Genomic DNA, 18,694 nt, shown 5'->3' on the forward strand with positions numbered 1-18,694 from the left:
AAAGTGCCATTGAAACTTGAAGACATTTAAGAATTTTTCTTCTAGGCCATTGTATTCTTCACAAGCCATCAAGGCCAACTCTGTTAGAAAATCTATTTCCTGTTTCGACATCTTGTTTCCACTACTAAAAGTATGTATTGAACGGATGTCTCATTGCCCAGTATGTTCTTTGAAGTTTTGAAGTTGGAGTGCTTTCTTCATCATCATTTGAACTATAGTCAACTGTGATTGTTACATTATTGTTTGTGTTTTTTCAGTTGCAGTCTGTTGTCAGTTGACTAAACAATTATTTGGTGGCTCTTGAGTGGAAGTACATCTGTATTACACAGATTTCCACGTTGGGATTTTGATGATTTTTTTTTTCTTTTTCTTTTACTTTGTTTCGGTATTAAGAAGCACCCTTCGGTTAAGCAGCCCATGGACCCCAGCTGCAAATTGTTATGTATTACAAAAATGAGTCTCTCCCACCCTTGTCACCTTCAGTCCTCTAGACCATAAACAACAGACACTTTGATTTGGAATACATTCTGTTCTGTTTAGGTATCGTTCTTTTTTGTCTGTTTATCTGTGTTTGATTTATGTACTGAAGTGGGCTTATTTATTTCAGACTGCTGGACCTGCAGTCCAAAATTGTGGAGACGCAGAGAGCCAAGGAGCAGCTTGAGAAGATTGTGTACAGCATTTCAGATGAGATGCGTGTCGTTCGAAACAAGATGGAAGGTCAGCAGGCTGACTTCAACACCGTCATCACTGATTTGCGTCTGCGTTCTCGGCGCCTTGAGGAAGAAAATAAGTTACAGGTGAGATCTTGGGATATAGTATAGTTTCTAGTTAATTAGCTTCACATGCGCGTGCATGCGCGCACACAGATTGATATATAAATCACATGGCTGCTCATGCACACTCAGGATGCACATGCATGCGTGCACCCACATACAGATTTTTTAAAGGGTTCATTTTTTCAGTATGAATCAGTGAGTACTTGACAGAGTGGCAAAGAGTTCTACAAGGAACAGAACCCATGTTTTAAAATTAAAATTTGATTGTCCTTCCATTAGGGACAAAGTGGCTTGAAATGTGTCCAAAAAGGTGCCTGGGACTGGTTATTCTCCTGTGAGTGTTATCAGCTAATGACTTTAGCCCTGTTCCAAGACTGATTATGGTTGTATTAAGCCGATCCTTACACTCTTCATTTCCCCTCTCTATTGGCTTTCACTTCATGCATTGAGGACCTACTTTGATAAAGGCATACATACTCTACACATATTTAGTGATAAAATTTCAGATATTACTTATTGCTTTTTTGTTTTGTTATATTGCTGGTGGTGTTTTTTGTTGTTGTTTTTACAGCTTTGTGGCATGTCATCGTAACATTTCTTTTCTTACATACTTTAAACCCAATATGTCCAACTCTTCCGAAAAAAGGGGCCATATTACCAAACGCTGCTAAACACACGAACAAAAGAAAAAAAAGACAAAATCTTCTGCTGATGTATTCTTAGCAATTGCCAACAGCCATTATCTGTTGCTGTTGAACAAAATGCAGGTTGATGGCTGGTGAATGTTGCTGCCACAAACTCTTCAGGTGACTATCACACTATGTCATTCCTTGTACATGTGTTGCTCAGATATTTGAGAAGTCATTCTGATTGCTGTCGTTTTTAATGTTAGCACCACTCAGCAGATTGACTCTAAATTGAGAACCTACATGAATACACACACACATACACACACACACACACACACACACACACACACACACACACATGCACGCACACACACATTTCCTTATACAGGCAGGCATCCAGTTATTTTATTCATGTTTACATATTGAATTATTTCAAAATCATTCAGAAGAAAGAATGAAAGAATGAGACATAAAAAAGGGGGGGAAAAAAGAAAAAAAGAAAAGAAATATATTTCCTCTCATTTTAAACACTTGCAAATGGAATGTTATTCTAACACCTGTTCCTTTCATTTCAAACAACCAGCAAGCGGAATGTTCCCGTTCTAATGCCTGTACCAAAGAAATGGTGAAAGACGTTTGCTCAGGCAAGTAAGGGATTAGCTCTTTGGTGGAAGTACGCTATCGATTGTTCTCCATCCGGTGCATGAGATGTACACGGAACCCTTGTTGGCGGTGCTGCCCTACCAGTTTTCTTGGTTGGTTGACATTATTGATGGGTTGTCCTCCATTGTCTGGTCTGGGTATTGTTTTGTAAAAGGCCCTTTTCTTTCTGGTCACTTACACAGGACGTGCTTGCCAACAGTGGAAAACGAAGCTGGTGCAGTTCAGCATTCAAGGCTAGGTTGTCTTTTTTTTTTAATAGTTGTATTGGTTTTTTTGTTGTTGTCATTGTTACGTATGTCAGACTTCAAGCTTTTGTAAAGAGTTGGTGCTTGTGCCGGGTAATATTCCTTGTTGACCAAAAAAGCAAGTATTTTATGCCTGATTTTTTAATATTTTTTTTAAGAAAGAAAAAAACACACCACTTGTCAGTGCAATAAATATGGATTTTTGTTCCACATACTTTTCACTGATGTTCCAGATCCAGTTTGCAGTTCAGTAATTCCTCTCTGTGAAATAGGCATTTTTCATTATTCATGTTGAGCCACGCTTGTTCTTGGTGCATACAACAAAACAAGTTACACAAAGTTAAATGCAGATAACATTTTTTTATATATTACATATAGATATATATATATATATATATATAGATTCAAATGGCACCATTACACATACTTTATTATTCTCAAGAATGGAATTCTCCATCTTGCAGTCTTTATGATACTCCATCCTCACACTAGAGGCCCCACACTAGAACAGACCTTCACTTTGGAGGTGCCCAGTGTTGCCTGTTCTGATTCATCTCTGAAGCCCTCTACTGATGACAGTAATCACATAGTCTCATCTCCAGACTGAGTGGATGTCCCCCTTTCTTGGCTTTTAAGTCTGAAAACAAGTCAACAACAACAAAAACTGATAATGAAAATGAGAATAATGATGATGGTAATATAAAGTGAAATAAGACTTTCTCATAATCCTTGTCAAGCTGAAATGCTGTCCGTCTCATTCCTTATGTGTCTGGTTTACTTGGTGTGTCTGGTGCTGAGAGTGGTTGATTCACATGTTTATTTCTTCTTTCCTTCTCACATGTATGTTTTAACTGTCAGCATGCTCTCTCTCTCTGTCTCTGTCTCTGTCTCTCTCTCACACACACACACACACACACACACACACACACACACATACACACACACACACACACACACACACACACACACACACACACACACACACACACACACACACACTGATAGTGAAAAGACGCTAAATGAAAGAACGAACACACACACACACACACACGAAAAGATGCTAAACTAAAGAACGAACACACACACACACACACACACACTCTCTCTCTCTCTCTCTCTCTCTCTCTCTCTCTCTCTCTCTCCTCCCTTCTTTTCATCACTATCTCTATCATTCAGTGCTTCTATGCCTTTGTGCCTCTTCCCTTTATTCTGCTTCTCCCTTACCCTTCTCTGTTCCTCTTTTCCTCCTCTTCTTCTCATTGATTCCACCCCCCCCCCCCCCACCCCCAATCAATGCAAAGTGGCTTCCCTTGCTCCCACTCAAGCTTTCGTTGTTTATGTTTCCTTCTGCTCTCTCTCTCTCTCTCGCTCTGTCTCACTCTCTGTCTCTCTCTCTCGCTCTTTCTCTGTCTCTCTCTCTCTCTCTCTCTCTCTCTCTCTCTCTCTCTCTCTCTCTCTCTCTCTCTCTCTCTCTCTGTGTGTGTGTGTGTGTGTGTTTCTCTCTCTCTCTCTCTCTCTCTCTGTCTCTCTCTCTGTCTCTGTGTCTCTGTGTGTCTCTCGCTCTCTCTCTCTGTCTCTCTCTCTCTCTGTCTCTGTCTCTCTCTCTCTCTCTCTCTCTCTCTCTCTCTCTCTTCCCAACAGTCAGTAGCAGAATTCATTTCAGAAGCACAAACTTTAAGGCATAGCCTTTTTAGCGATAACAATAACAGAAATAACGAGGAGAATAATCCTGTGTAGTATTTGTTTTTGTGTGTGTTCTGTGATGATGAAATGAATACTGATAAATTACATAACAACACAATAGAACGGATGGCTGAGTTTGGTTATATTATTCCTTTTTGGGTGTTTTTTTTTAAGTGTTTATTTCTTTTGTTTAATTTTGGGGAACTTTGAAAAGATTGTGAGAGGGTGTGTGAGAGGTATTACTGGATTGAGAAGAATGTGTTCTGCTATGCTTGTGTTTTAAACAAATATAACCTGTCTCCACCCCCCACCCCCCTCCCCACTTGTCAGTAGACCCTTGCAGGTAATGACAGTAAAGTGTCAAAGTTTCTCTCTTCCCCCACCCCCACCTCCTTTTCCCCCATCCCCCGTGCAGAGGTGTTGATAAGGCCTGTTGGCACTGGTGGTATCTGATTCTGAGAAGGTTTGTGTGTGTGTGTGTGTGTGTGTGTGTGTGTTAACTGGTCACAAGCCTTCATGTTGTATGCATCACTGCATCCATACAGCTCCACCAGTCGATGTAGCGGTTGTGATGGGATTTTGAGGATTGGTTACTGGTCTCATGTTTTATGCACGGCATCATCAGTCACAGCAATGATTGTTGCCAGCACGGCACCACCACCGGCTGTAATGGCTGTGTAAACTGTTGCCGTGTCACGAGCCGTCCTTTCTTACTGCCCTCTCCACCACCCGCCCTGGGTCACATTCATCTCTGGCTGCTGTTTTTCCCTACCTCTCTCCTTTTTTTTAATTTTTATTTTATTTTATTTGTTGTTGTTGTTGTTGTTTTTTTGTTTTTTTTCTTTTGGGGGAGTGGAGAGGTGGAGGGAAGAGGTAGTGTCTTTGCTTTTTTGTTTTTGCTCTTTTTTTTCTTCTCCTCTCTTAAAATATTTGATTCAAATGTACTTGCAACATTTGTGTTTGTGTGAGTGTACTGGTGTGTAGACATTTGTGTGTTCCTGAATGTGTTGTGTACACATTTGTGTAGACATGTGTATGCTGTGTGCATATTTGTGCAAGCATGTTTGTGCATGTGTGTATGTGTATGTGTGTTGTGTACGCATTTGCTTTTCTGTGTGTTGTGTACACATGTATGTGTGTGTGTGAGAGAGAGAGGGGGGGAGAGAGAGAGAGAGAGAGAGAGAGAGAGAGAGAGAGAGAGAGAGAGAGAGAAAGTGTGTGTGTGTGTGTGTATGTGAGTGCACGCATGTGTGGTTGTGTTCTCTTTTCATGTTAACAGACTCTGCTTACTCAGTATTAATCACTCCAGCTTAGTACTGCTTGTCTACTTTTCAATTTTTCTTTCTATTTTTCTGTTTGCTCTGTGTGTGTGTGTGTGTGTGTGTTTCTTTCTTTCTTTCTTTCTTTCTTTCTTTCTTTCTTTCTTTTTTTCATCTTGTGATATGTACAATATCCTGTCACCAACTATCCAGCACACTATTTTTCTAATGATTTACCATTCACAGCTTGATCATCAAATGGCTGGATGTTTTGTCTTTGCAATGATAATTTACATCTGATTACATGGCTGTCAGAACCCATCCAACACTTTTTCTCCGTTCACCTCCACAAAGTGCATTTCATGGAACAGATCTACACACAGTTTGCTTTACCAATAAGATCAAGTTCTCGGTATAAATCATGACACACTCAAAGAATTGGATAGGAAAATGTAGCCTTTAATAAGCATCTTTATGTCTGTTTCAGCTCAGCACTCTTCGGAAACAAGGCGACATACAGTCACACACAGAGCAGAATACCTCTTTCTTGCGTGGACAGGTGGAATCCAGGTAGCGTCTTACATATTCTGTGTGCATGTGTGTGTTTGTGTGTGTGTGTGCGTGTATGTGTGCGCATGTATGTGTGTATGTGCGTGTGCATGCATATGTGTATGTATGTGTGTATGTGTGTATGTGCGTGTGCATGCATATGTGTATGTATGCGTGTGTGTTTGTGTGTGTGTGTGCGTGTATGTGTGCGCATGTATGTGTGTATGTGCGTGTGCATGCATATGTGTATGTATGCGTGTGTGTGTGTGTGTGTGTGTGTGTGCAGTTATTATGATCAGTTGATGTCAAGGATATAAAACCATTTTCAGACTGTTATGTATTTATATATGTTGATATTAAATGACACTGAAATACAGAGTCTGTGGCCCTTCAAGCCGTGCTCTCACATTCACAGAGTCCTCAGTGCCCTGTGTGTGTTTTGTCTTTATCGATGTACTTTTTTTCATTGTGGAAACATAAACCATGTATTTTCCTTGTCTCATTGCTCTGGTGAATGCATTTAGTTTCCCTCTCATTTTCCATATCAAACATTGACATGGATAAAGGGATCCTTAATTAATTAGCACCTGTTTGACATTGTTGGTGTCTTTTACTCTGAGTACCCATTCACATAATAGCCCATAAAATGGGGGTAATAATAGTAACGATAATGCAAACTGACACTCACACCTCCCAGACACGAAGACAGGGAACTTGTGGCAGTTATGATAAAAGTTAAGGATACTGTGTGTGTGTGCGCGCGCGCATGCGTGCGTGTGTGTGTGTGCACGTGCGCATGTGCGCGCGCGTGTGTGTGTGTGTGCATGTGTGTGTGTGTGTGTGTGCATGTGTATGTCTGTGTGTGCATGTGTGTGTGTGTGTGTATCCCTTATGGCGTACTACACACAAGCAAATGTGCACACACACACACACACACACACACACACACACACACACACACACACACACAAACATGCAAACAAACACACAGGCACATGCACACAAACAACCAGGAGAAATTCAAGAAGCACTTTAGCCAAATAGATGGTAGGCAGAATGGAAAGAGATGAGTTCTGAGAGACTTTAAAAAAAAAAAAAATTAACAGCGGGATCAGCATGATATATTGAAAAGGACAGTTTTTAACGTATGATTGAGCCAAGATAGGAGAGATGGCTGACCTTACCATGTTGGATGTTGGGAGACTTTTAATACTGAACTGGGGAATTCAGGTGACAGACTGAGAATGTCAGTCTGCTCCATACAACTGGGCAAAGACAGGAGAAGGAGCACTGGCTGACCTGACCATGTTGGATGTTGGGAGACTTTTAATACTGAATTCAGGTGACCGCCTGACAGTGGCAGTTTGCTCCATACAACTGGGACAAGGTAGGAGGAAAAGCACTGGCTGACCTAACCATGTTGGATGTTGGCAGACTATCAGAGCTGCGGGATGTTATCCTGGACCTGCGGGCCAGACAGGATGCGGAGATCAACGAACGCAGAACCCTGGAGCAGCTTCTGCAGCAGAAGTAAGTGTGGAAGGGCAGCATCTGTTTTTTCATTGATATGGATACTTACAGGCATCTATCGTCGGTCAGACACCCCTATTCTCGGTCAGAGACCCAAATTTTAAGTGCATTACAAACACCATCATTTGCACAACAGTCTGCCTACCTGGGTACAACCGACCGACAGCTGCCTTTAGGCGCCCATCATTAGTTTTCTGTGTCATTCATTCTGGTTTCACATGTGTGTGCATGCACACACACACACATACACACACACACATGCATACACCCCATTCCCCCCCTCCTCCCCAACACAGAGTTAAATTTTGCCAGGAACTCTCTCTGGTTGCCGTGAGTTCTTTTACATGTGTTAAGCGCGTGCAGAACACGGACATAAGTTTTCATCTGAATGACTAGTTTGACTTGTCAGCCCCTTAACAGCTGAACCTAAATGAAGTGATTTCAGTGTGGTATGAGCATGAAATTCTGTTACTACTTTTTGTATTGTTATCAGTGGTGTAACTTATTTTGCTGAAAAAAAACTTATGTAGTCCTAGGATGAAGAAATCCTGATAGAGAATTATGACTCGTGTCCTGACCTGTAAGCTCTGTCTTATTATTATAGCTATCATTACTTTTTTTTTTTGGTTACTTTGTATACTATTATTACCTATTGTTGTTGTGGCTAAAGGGACAGACTGGAAGACCAGGCAATGCCTAAAATCTTTTTCCTTGAGTAATAAAGTTTTAGAATCTTGAGTTCATGAATGAACACGGAGTTTGGTGTCCTTGTCAACACAGCTTGTAGCATCGATTGTCCTGTGTGCGTGTCATCCTGTCTACATACAGCCACACTACGTGGTCTGGTCTGGCTCTGTCAGCTCAAGCTTGACCCGACTTAGTGTTATGTCAAGCATACAATATGTGCAGGCTGCACGCATCAGTGAAGATTTTCAATTTCACTCAGTGGATGAATCAATACATTGCTGTAGTTGGTAATGAGCTTAGACTTGAGGCAGTTCCAAGAGCAGCAGAAACCAGCCAGTAAGAAGGTGCTTTGACGGGCGCAATAGCCGAGTGGTTAAAGCGTTGGACTGTCAATCTGAGGGTCCCGGGTTCGAATCACGGTGACGGCGCCTGGCGGGTAAAGGGTGGAGATTTTTACGATCTCCCAGGTCAACATATGTGCAGACCTGCTAGTGCCTGAACCCCTTTCGTGTGTATATGCAAGCAGAAGATCAAATACACACGTTAAAGATCCTGCAATCCATGTCAGCGTTCGGTGGGTTATGGAAACAAGAACATACCCAGCATGCACACCCCCAAAAACTGAGTATGGCTGCCTACATGGCGGGGTAAAAACGGTCATACACGTAAAAGCCCACTCGTGTGCATACGAGTGAACGCAGAAGAAGAAGGTGCTTTGAATCAACTGATACTAGAAATGCAGGTTATGAAGGTGCAGTCCTACCAGGGAAAAAAAGTATAACTTTTTTGGTGTTAAATGGCAAGAAGCGTAATGGACAGAGCTGGAGACAGAGCTGGAGACTTGAATTTAAACGTGACCAACAACTCAAAGCATGTTATTGTCAGCACTTTCTCATGTGCTTAACCTCTCAGACACATGCACGCATACTCAAGTTCTCTAAGAGTTTCAACTTTCCCAGAATTGATTTAAAAATCTCTTTCTCAAATGACACAATTCCTTACATTATTCTACCAAACAAAATAGAAACATCAACATAGATTGATCGTGGTAGTACATCCATCCCTCTTTCCAGTTCAGTCAGGAACCTCAGCTTTGTCCCTGACAACACACTGTCCAGTGCAAAAATTTTATCAGTCAGACATGTCAGTCCTGCTACTGTCAACTGCAGCGCATCAGTTCCATTTAGAAATATTTGTCCACTGACGCAGCATCTAGACTTGTCATTTCTCTCATTCTCTCTCACCTTGACTACTGTAGCTCTCTATTGTATGGTTTGCCTGCTTCATCCATTCTGTCCCTTCAGCGCATACAAAACTCTGCTGCCCGACTCGTCCTCAGAAAGAAAAGATCTGAGCACGTCACTCCTCTTTTGCAACATCTCCATTGGCTCCCTGTCTCACACAAAATAAAGTTCAAGATCAGCACTCTATGTTATGAATGTATTCACAAATCTGCCCCTTCCTATCTCTGTGGCTGCCTTCATCTCTACACTCCATCTAGCTCGCTACGATCAGCTTTTGGATCCACTCTGTTTATGTATACCCAGATTCAAACACTCCACTGTTGGCCACCATTCTTTCTCTGTCTCTGGACCTTGCAGTTTGAATGAACTTCCTCTTTCGCTGCATCAGGTCTCCGCACTCAGCTCTTTCAAGTCTGGTCTTAAAACCCACTTCTTCCCAAGATAGCCTTCCTTCCTTGCTTCTTCCTTGTCTTCAGTTTCTCCAGTTTTTAGAGTTATGCTTGCGTTGACTGGTGTGAAATCCCTGTGATTTGTTTCTGCACAAGATTCATTGCCAATAGATATTATTATTAATATTATTATAATTAGTAGTATTAGTAGTAGCATTCTAAAACACATGCAGCTCTGACTACAACTTGCTTCAGGTCCGCACCCCTAACTTTCTGCCATTGCCTATTCAAAAAGTTCCACATGTTTTCTGTTGTTGTTGTTGTTGTTGTTTTTCAAATGACCAGTTGACCAATGCTTCTCCCAACAAACTGTCGCATTTTTGTCATCAAAAGTCCCTGAAAGGAATGAGTGTTTGTGACCCGGAACATGGAAATGGTGTTCCTGGTATTCATGCTGACTGGACACTACTCCTGTTGCTGTTTTTGGGTTGTTGTTTTTTTAAGTCTGCTTTTTATTGACTGAAATTATGGTTGGGGGGAAAGTGAAAAGTTCAAGCAAAAGTTTTTAAAACCTTATGACAGAAATTCAGCTTTTAAAGGGAGTCTACTATAGTAGTAATCCATTTTAAAAGATAGATGGATTTCACCACTACACAAATCCATGTTTCTAATGAATTCTGAACAACAAGTTATTTTTTAAATGGAATTCACAACTGAAATTCATTTTAAAGTGGAATTCACTCCTTTAAAATGGCGTTCATAATAAAATTGAGTTCACTATAACAGAAATCCATTTTTAAATATCTTCAATACAACAGACAACACCCATTTTAATGGAGTGCACTACAGCAGAAATCCGTTTTAATGAAGTTCGCTTCAGCAGAAATCCATATTTAAAATGGTGTTCACTGTAACAGAGAAATCCAGTTTGAGTTCCCTGCAATAGGACTACCACTTTTCTTCTTCTTCTTCTGTGTTCATGGGTTGCAAGAATACCACATCTTCTTCTTCTTCTTCTTCTTCTTCTTCTTCTCCTTCTGCGTTCATGGAATGTGACTCTGAAGTTCACTCGTATGTACCAGTAGGCTTTTACATGTAGGCAGCTGTACTCCATTTACCAGGTGCACCTTCTGGGTATGTTCTTGTTTCCATAACCCACCGAAAGCTAATATGGATTTCAGGACCTTTTATGTGTGTACTCCATCCTCTGCATGCGTATACACACAAAAAGGGTTCAGGTTCTTGCAGGTCTGCACATATGTTGATCTGAGAAATCATAGAAATCTCAACCCTTAACTCACCAGATGTGTTGAAACCAAAATTCGAGAAACTCAGACAAGAATCCAGCATTATGCAGTTTTGGCCACCGCACCTGCTGAATCCCACTTTTGAAATGCAGTTGCTTTGATGGGGGAGGGGGTGGGATCCAGTGTTAACCCTACAACAGGACTCTGCTCCATGCATATTGCACACACACACACACACACACACACACACACACACACACACACACACACACACACAGAGTGTAAAGACATCCATTCATACCTGTTTAGATTTTGACAGAAAACTTCACATCTCACTCCTCTCAGTCAGCCATGTTCACGTGCATAAAAAAGAATCACAGGAGACAGATATCTTTGCAAATATTTATATACAAAAAAGAAACTATATTTTTTTTTAAATCACACATTCACTCACACACTCGTACTAACTATGAAGGGCAACAACACAGTGCACAACACAAAATGAGAATACTCAGTCCAAGTCTGTTTCTGTCCAGTCCTCGGTCCAGGACACAGGCTCCTCAGTGCCTTCACAGCTTAGACACAGGCTGCTCCTCAGCGCCTTCTTCACAGCTTGGCTGCTCTCCACCGTAGCACCATCAGTGGTTACTGCTGCTGCTGCTGCTGCTGTTGCAGCTGGGTCTTGGCCCAGCGCCAACCCACAAGCTCTGAGCACTAGGGTCTCAGAGCCAAAGTTCTCAGTGGCTGTAAGCCGAACGGCTGCACAGATCAGTGACAAACAAGGTGTGCCAGAGAGCATGCATCTACCTGAGCTCTCACCTGAGCATCCGTATAAGAAAAATAAATGTTCACTCAAGTGCCCTATGCGCCTCGTGCAACCACTCATATAAAAAAATTGCCTCTTTCAAACAAAGTGTAATGCCACACAAAAAAAACGTCTGCTTCGATGTGATGACTTTCATCACACAGAGTCAGCGAGCTGAACATGGGGCTGGGGGAGCAGAACCGCAAGCGGGAGGAGGCGGTGCACGCCATGGACATGGCGCAGAAGGAGAGGGAGCGGGCAGCGGAGACGGAGAAACTGCGGCTGCAGAGCAAGCTGTCGGAGAACATCGAGGAGATGAACAAACGCCTCCTCAACAAGGAGGTCAAGCTGCGTGAGGAGATCCAGGAGAAATACCAGCAGCAGGAGAAGGTGAGCGCTGTATGGAGTGTACAGTGCTGACTGAGTGAGTGTGTGTGTGTTGTGTGTGTATGTGTAGTGTGTGTATGTGTGTGTGTGTGTGTGTGTGTGTGTGTGTTGATCTGTTTCAGGATTGAAGGCATGTGATAAGGTGAAAATATGATTGCTGTTTTAAAAGTGTGTTTTTGTTGAGTTTTACTAATTTTTTTAGTCAAGTGAGAACTTGAAGTTTTAAGTTCAGAATTATATCACAGAACATCAGCAGAGACACAGAAAATCAAGAAAGAGGGAGAGAGAGAGAAAAATAGCGGTTCAGTTGATTGCTGAAGCCATCTATCTCTCCATCTATTTAGACAAATAACTCAGTTTGATATGCTTAATTTCAGAATTATATCACAGGAAACCAAGAGACAGAGAAATAATAATTAAACTGATTACCAAAGCCATATGATATAAATGTTCAACAAAAACAAGACTCTTGACAAATAGCAGAATTTGATGCATTTTGTGTTTGTTCAGAATGTATGGACATCATAAAGAGTGGGGTGATGGCCTAGAGGTAACGCATCCGCCTAAGAAGTAAGAGAATCAGAGCGCACTGGTTCGAATCCCAGGACAGTGGCCAGTATTTTCTCTCTTCCACTAGACCTTTGGTGGTGGTCTGGACACTAGTCATTCACATGAGATGTTAAATGAGGTCCCGTGTGCAGCATGCATTTAGCACCCGTAAAAGAACCCACAGCAACAAATGGGTTGTCCCTGGCAAAATTCTGTAGAAAAATCCACTACGATAGGACAACAGATATGAAAAAAAACTGCAGGCAGGAAAAATACAAAAAAAAGGGGTGGCACTCTTAGTGTAGCGACAAGCTCTCCCTGGGCAGAGCTGCCTGAATTTCACACAGAGAAATCTGTTGTGACAAAAAAGAGTAATACGATACAATACAATACTATACAATACAAAACAAAACACTATCATATGCATCATATAGCATTAAAAGCCATGCCTGATATTCATATTAGACAGTCTTCACACTGTGCATATCTTTTTTTTTTTTTATTTTGGGGCATGGCATTGCCCAGACAGACAAATATGTGTTATCTTATGTTACATGTCTATTTGAGTGTGTATGTGTGCGTGCTTGAAATCTGATTGAATAACACAGAAAACGAATGATGAGCGCCCAATGTCAACCATCAGTCGGCTCTACACAGGTAGGCAGCCTGTTGTGCGAATGACCCCACGTTTGTGAAGCACTTAGATCTTGGTCTCCAACCGAGGATAGGCGCTATATAAGTATCCAAATCTTATCATATCAAATCTTCACCTCTTGCCAGGCACTTCAGCGGGAGAGGGAAAAACACACCGAGAATGAGCAGAAGCTGCGAGATGAGAACGAGACCAAATGGGCAGCGCTGAGGAAGCAGCTGGAGGAGGAGGTCAGAGTGCTGAAGGAGGAAGTGAAGAACAACCAGGGTGTCAGAAAGGAGACGGTACAGAAACTGGACCAGTCCATCTCTCTGCTGGATAAACAGCTGCAGGAACAGAAACGGCAAGCGGACAAGCTGATGGCTGCTGAAATCAAGTCTAGGTAAGTGCCTGCTTGTTTGCTGAATGTGTATATATTATATATTATATATTATATATATATATATATATATATATATATATATATATATATATATATATATATATATATATATATATTTATTATCTGATGCATTTATTTTTGTAAGCAGTGTGTGTGTATGTGCATGTGTGTGTGTGTGTGTGCAAATGTTTGTGTATATACAATGCATTACTTTTTTTCTTCTTTTTTTTTTGATATTTGTAAAACGTGTGTGTGTGTGCACACGCTATGTGATGTATTGTGTGTATACAATGCATTACTTTTTTCTCTTTTTTTTAAGTATTTGTAAAACGTGTGTGTGTGTGCACACACTATGTGTTGCATAGCAGTGTCAGCTTTTATGTCTACATTTTTCAGTGGCAGCGGTACTGTATGTGCACATAGATGGTTCGTGTGGTATGGTAATCGCCGTGATGATTCAGTTATTTCGGTTACTTGCATGTTTTGCAATCTTTGCTGTCTGAATTTAGTGTAGGTATGTTGATAAGATACTTTACATGCCTACATGCCATTGTTTTCTTTGTTTAATTTTTTTTTTTTTTTTTACTTAGTCTAACTTAAAGAACATTATGTATGGATCAGTTCCTCAGTTCTGATGGAAATTTGCTCAGTGTTATTAATAACGCTGGGGTTGTGTCTGGGTGGTTCTACCCATGTAAGCATTTTAAAGTACTTATTATGATTTAAGTTCTCATGAGTACACAAACATGTACAACTGAGAAGGTGTTTCATGGATTTGTTAGACCTGTGTGTTTTGAGACAGTTAATACTTTGCATGATGTTATTTGAATTTGTAGTCATGTTTAGGCTAGCTTGAAAGCACATAGACTGTGAAAACTTTTTTTAGTCTTTCTATTCTCTGGGTTTTGTTTTGTTTTCAGAAAGGTTACAAAAACATGCAGAAATAGCATATCAAAAACACTCCTGCACAAACTGACACATAGGCACATGAAATTTGGTCACAGACATATACACTGCACATTTACACACAAAAACAAAAAACACTCAGAAATGGAGAAGGCATCAACAAAATACTCAAAAGCAAAACAAAGAAGAAAAAAAAGGGAATCAACAGCACACACACACACACACACACACACACACACACACACAGACACACACACACACACACACACACACACACACACACACACACACACACACACACACACACACAATTAACAGTACAAACATCCACTTCCAAAATGTGGAAGAGGAAGATCTGCAATGATGTGAATGGCCATTCACTACTGCATGATCCAGTTATAATATCATTTGAGATAATTGATTTGATCTCAGAACATACAGTGAACACTCGATGCATCAAATTACGACATGATCTGGTTACGTCTTGTGAGAAAACTAATTTGATGTCAGAAGAGGAGGATCTGCAATGATGTGAATGGCCATTAATTACTTCATGATCCAGTTAAATATCATGTGAGACAACTGATTTCATCTCAAAACACACAGTGAACACTCAGCGCATCAAATTAGGACATGATCCAGTCATGTCTTGTGAGATAGCGAACTAGATCCCAGTAGACACAAGGAAGGCTTGGTTCCTCAAGCTGTGTGATGGAAACAGAAAGGAGCATGAGCAGCAGACAGCGGAGAGTGTTCAGCATGTGGAGGAGAAGATCCAGGTGGCCACGTCCACCCTGCAACAGGCCATCAGTGCTGTCACCGAGCAGCTCTCCAAACATGACAGCAAGGTAGGCTGCTTGCGCTCTGGCGGTTGTCGGTCCTTCTCTTGAGCATTCTGTTCCTGTTTTTAGACATTTATTTCCTGTAGCATTTGTTATTCCATTACATGACCCAACATCAGTTTTCTGGTGAAGCAGTCAAGGTTGGTGCATGCTGGGTATTTTTTTTTATGTTTACATAATTCACCTAAGGCTGAAATGGATCTCAGGATCTTTGACATGCATACTTGCTTTTCTGCATGCGTATGTATACACATGAAGGGGGATCAGGCCTTGGCAGGTCTGCACATTATGTTGACCTGGAAGATTAGAAAAATCGCCACCTTTGACCCACCAGGAGAGCCATAACTGGGATCAAACTCAGGACACGGGTGAGAATTCATTGCTCTAGAGAATCATTTGGACACAGCATGAATCAGTGTAAGATATCAGCAGAACTTCACCTGGGCAAGGAAGATTTGTAACGCTGAATGAATTATCATCCTGCCCTCAGCTGTGTGTTTAGAGAATCAGCTTTGTTTGATCAAGATGTGATTAAAAGCAGTGCTGTTTTTCAATGAGAACCAAGTGCATTTATTGCAGTAAAGCCTGATCTGTTTGTGCCTCAGTAACTGAGTTTGTAAGTATTAATCTTTTGTTGCAACACTGGTTTATTATAGTTATATATTACAGGAACATAACTGGTGCACAAGCTGGCACAGCATGCATTTCTGCACAGGTCAGAGTGAAAAAAAGGACTGGACTGAAAACACAAGTCACAGCCAAAGAAGCAAACTCCAACAGTCCATGCTGAGATTAGTTGATGATCAGTTGAAAAGTTGGTTTAATTTTTCTTATTACTTATCTTCTCTCGGTAAAGGTGCCTGGTGGGTAAAGGGTGGAGATTTTTCTGATATCCCAGGTCAACATATGTGCAGACCCGCTAGTGCCTGAACCCCCTTCATGTGTATACGCACACAGAAGATCAAATATGTTAAAGATCCTGTAATCCATGTCAGTGTTCGGTGGGTTATGGAAACAAGAACATACCCAACATGCACACCCCCAAAAATGGAGCATGGCTGCATACATGGCAGGGTACATAAACAAAACAGTCATACATGTAAAATGTTACATGTCTGTCCTGAGTGTGAGCATGCCTGAAATCTGATTGAATGGCACAGGAAGCGAATGATGAGCGCCCAATGGCAGCCATCAGTAGGCTCTACCCAGGTAGGCATCAAAGCGCCTAGAGCTTGGTCTCCAAGTGAGGATAGACGCTGTATAAGCATCGCTATCAAATCAAAGGAAAAGTGTGTGCCTGTGCAGCTGCTTGAGGAGATGAAGGAGATGATCAGCACCTCGGAGCAGGGCACAACACGGGCCGTGGCTGACATGGACGCCTGTCTGCAGAGCATGAAACAGAAAGTGGCCACCCTGCAACAGCTGCTGGATGATCGCGTCACAGAAGTGAGTTTTGGTCTGACGCATACCATGTATATTTTGCCATGCATACTTTTGTCAAGCTTTAAAAAAAAAAAAAAAAAGTTCACTTCCTCTGTCAGGTCGTGTCAACTTTTACACTAAAGATAATTTGCCATGGAATGCGGGTTAAAAAAAATTGAAGTTTTAAAAAATAAACAAGTAACCAATTTGCCATACCTCAGTCTTCTTCATGCCCAGAGGCACATCATCCTCACTGCTGTCTGTCTTCAGTAAACTAGCTTCCCTCAGGTGTTCCCTTTACAGTTTGCTTTTACACAAACGAGAAACAGTAAGTGTGAAGATGCTGATCATGACAGCAATAGAGGAACACCAGTACATAACCAGACACTGCCCTCAACAAGGAAACAGACACTGACCTGACATGGAAACACTGACTTTAACAGAACAGACCCTGAATTTAACAAGGAAACTGATTGTGAAACTGCTGCCCTTTCTGTGTACAGGAGGAAATGATAACAGTTATGATAAGTGGATGTAAACTGTCCTGATAAAAAACAAACAGAGAAAAAGAGATTCACAAAGAAAAACCAACACTACTGGAGGTCATGCAGGGAAAGGTATAGACCATGTAGGATGAGTCATACTTGGTTGGAGATACTCTGAAATTAGTCACGAGTGCTTAGTTATCACCATATCGGATGGTGTACAAGTTGTTTTGTTTTTTTGGTTTTGCTTTTTTTTGGGGGGGTATGAAATGGTTTACAAGTTGTTTCTGTTTGTTTGTTTTTGTTATTGTTTTGTTATTGTTGTTTGTATGAAATATCAGTGCACAGGATAAAAGGACCGTAAGACTGTTCTTTACAGCATTAACTATTCTCTAGCTTACTGTCCTGAAATGTACAGTACTGTACTGTACTGTGCTGAAAGAATGCAAAGCTCAATGATAACAGACACCATTCAAGGACAGTAACTTTTGTTCCCACAAATGCGCACATCTTCAAGCCACCATGTGCTGCTTTTTTGCACTTTCTATTGGCTTACACATTAGTGAATAAGAAGTGCAGTTAAACAAAGTCAGAGACCTCTAAACACACACACACACACACACACACACACACACACACACACACACACACACACACACACACACACACACACACACACCATGTGCTGCTTTTTTCACTTTCTATTGGCTTACACATTAGTGAATAAGAAGTGCAGTTAAACAAAGTCAGAGACCTCTAAACACACACACACACACACACACACACACACACACACACACACACACACACACACACACACACACCATGTGCTGCTTTTTTGCACTTTCTATTGGCTTACACATTAGTGAATAAGAAGTGCAGTTAAACAAAGTCAGAGACCTCTGAACACACACACACACACACACACACACACACACACACACACACACACACACACACACACACACACACACACACACACACACACACACACACACACACACACACACCATGTGCTGCTTTTTTGCACTTTCTATTGGCTTACACATTAGTGAATAAGAAGTGCAGTTGAACAAAGTCAGAGGCCTCTAAACACACACACACACACACACACACACACACACACGCACACACACACACACACACACAGTTTCCACTGGATGTCTTTTATTATTTCGCTCTAAACTGTGTAGATGACAGCATCAGGAAACATTCTCCAAAGATGTTATGTGAATGAATGTTTCTATGGATGATTCATCTTTGTGTTTTTCCTCTGTTTTTTGTTGTGTTTTTGTTTTTTATTAGTTTGCAATGAAGGTGGACAGAGCGCTAAGGGTAATCCATGGATGTTCTCTGGCCT

The 18,694-nt window shown here is 41.3% G+C and overlaps 1 protein-coding gene across 4 annotated transcripts in view; it reads left to right on the forward strand.

Moving 5' to 3' along the window:
- The window catches only part of LOC143292304 (coiled-coil domain-containing protein 154-like), a 41,232-nt gene that overhangs the window by 8,887 nt on the left and 13,651 nt on the right, over nt 1–18,694 (forward strand). For all 4 annotated transcript variants that reach the window (XM_076602515.1, XM_076602500.1, XM_076602508.1 and 1 more), the window contains 7 exons: nt 608–800; nt 5,746–5,828; nt 7,242–7,337; nt 11,874–12,099; nt 13,426–13,679; nt 15,307–15,433; nt 16,733–16,873. In XM_076602515.1, the coding sequence (XP_076458630.1) occupies nt 608–800; nt 5,746–5,828; nt 7,242–7,337; nt 11,874–12,099; nt 13,426–13,679; nt 15,307–15,433; nt 16,733–16,873 (1,120 nt within the window). The remainder of the gene's footprint in view (nt 1–607; nt 801–5,745; nt 5,829–7,241; nt 7,338–11,873; nt 12,100–13,425; nt 13,680–15,306; nt 15,434–16,732; nt 16,874–18,694) is intronic.

The sequence above is a fragment of the Babylonia areolata genome, chromosome 1 (assembly GCF_041734735.1).
Source record: "Babylonia areolata isolate BAREFJ2019XMU chromosome 1, ASM4173473v1, whole genome shotgun sequence".
Classification (NCBI taxonomy): Eukaryota; Metazoa; Mollusca; class Gastropoda; order Neogastropoda; family Buccinidae; genus Babylonia; species Babylonia areolata.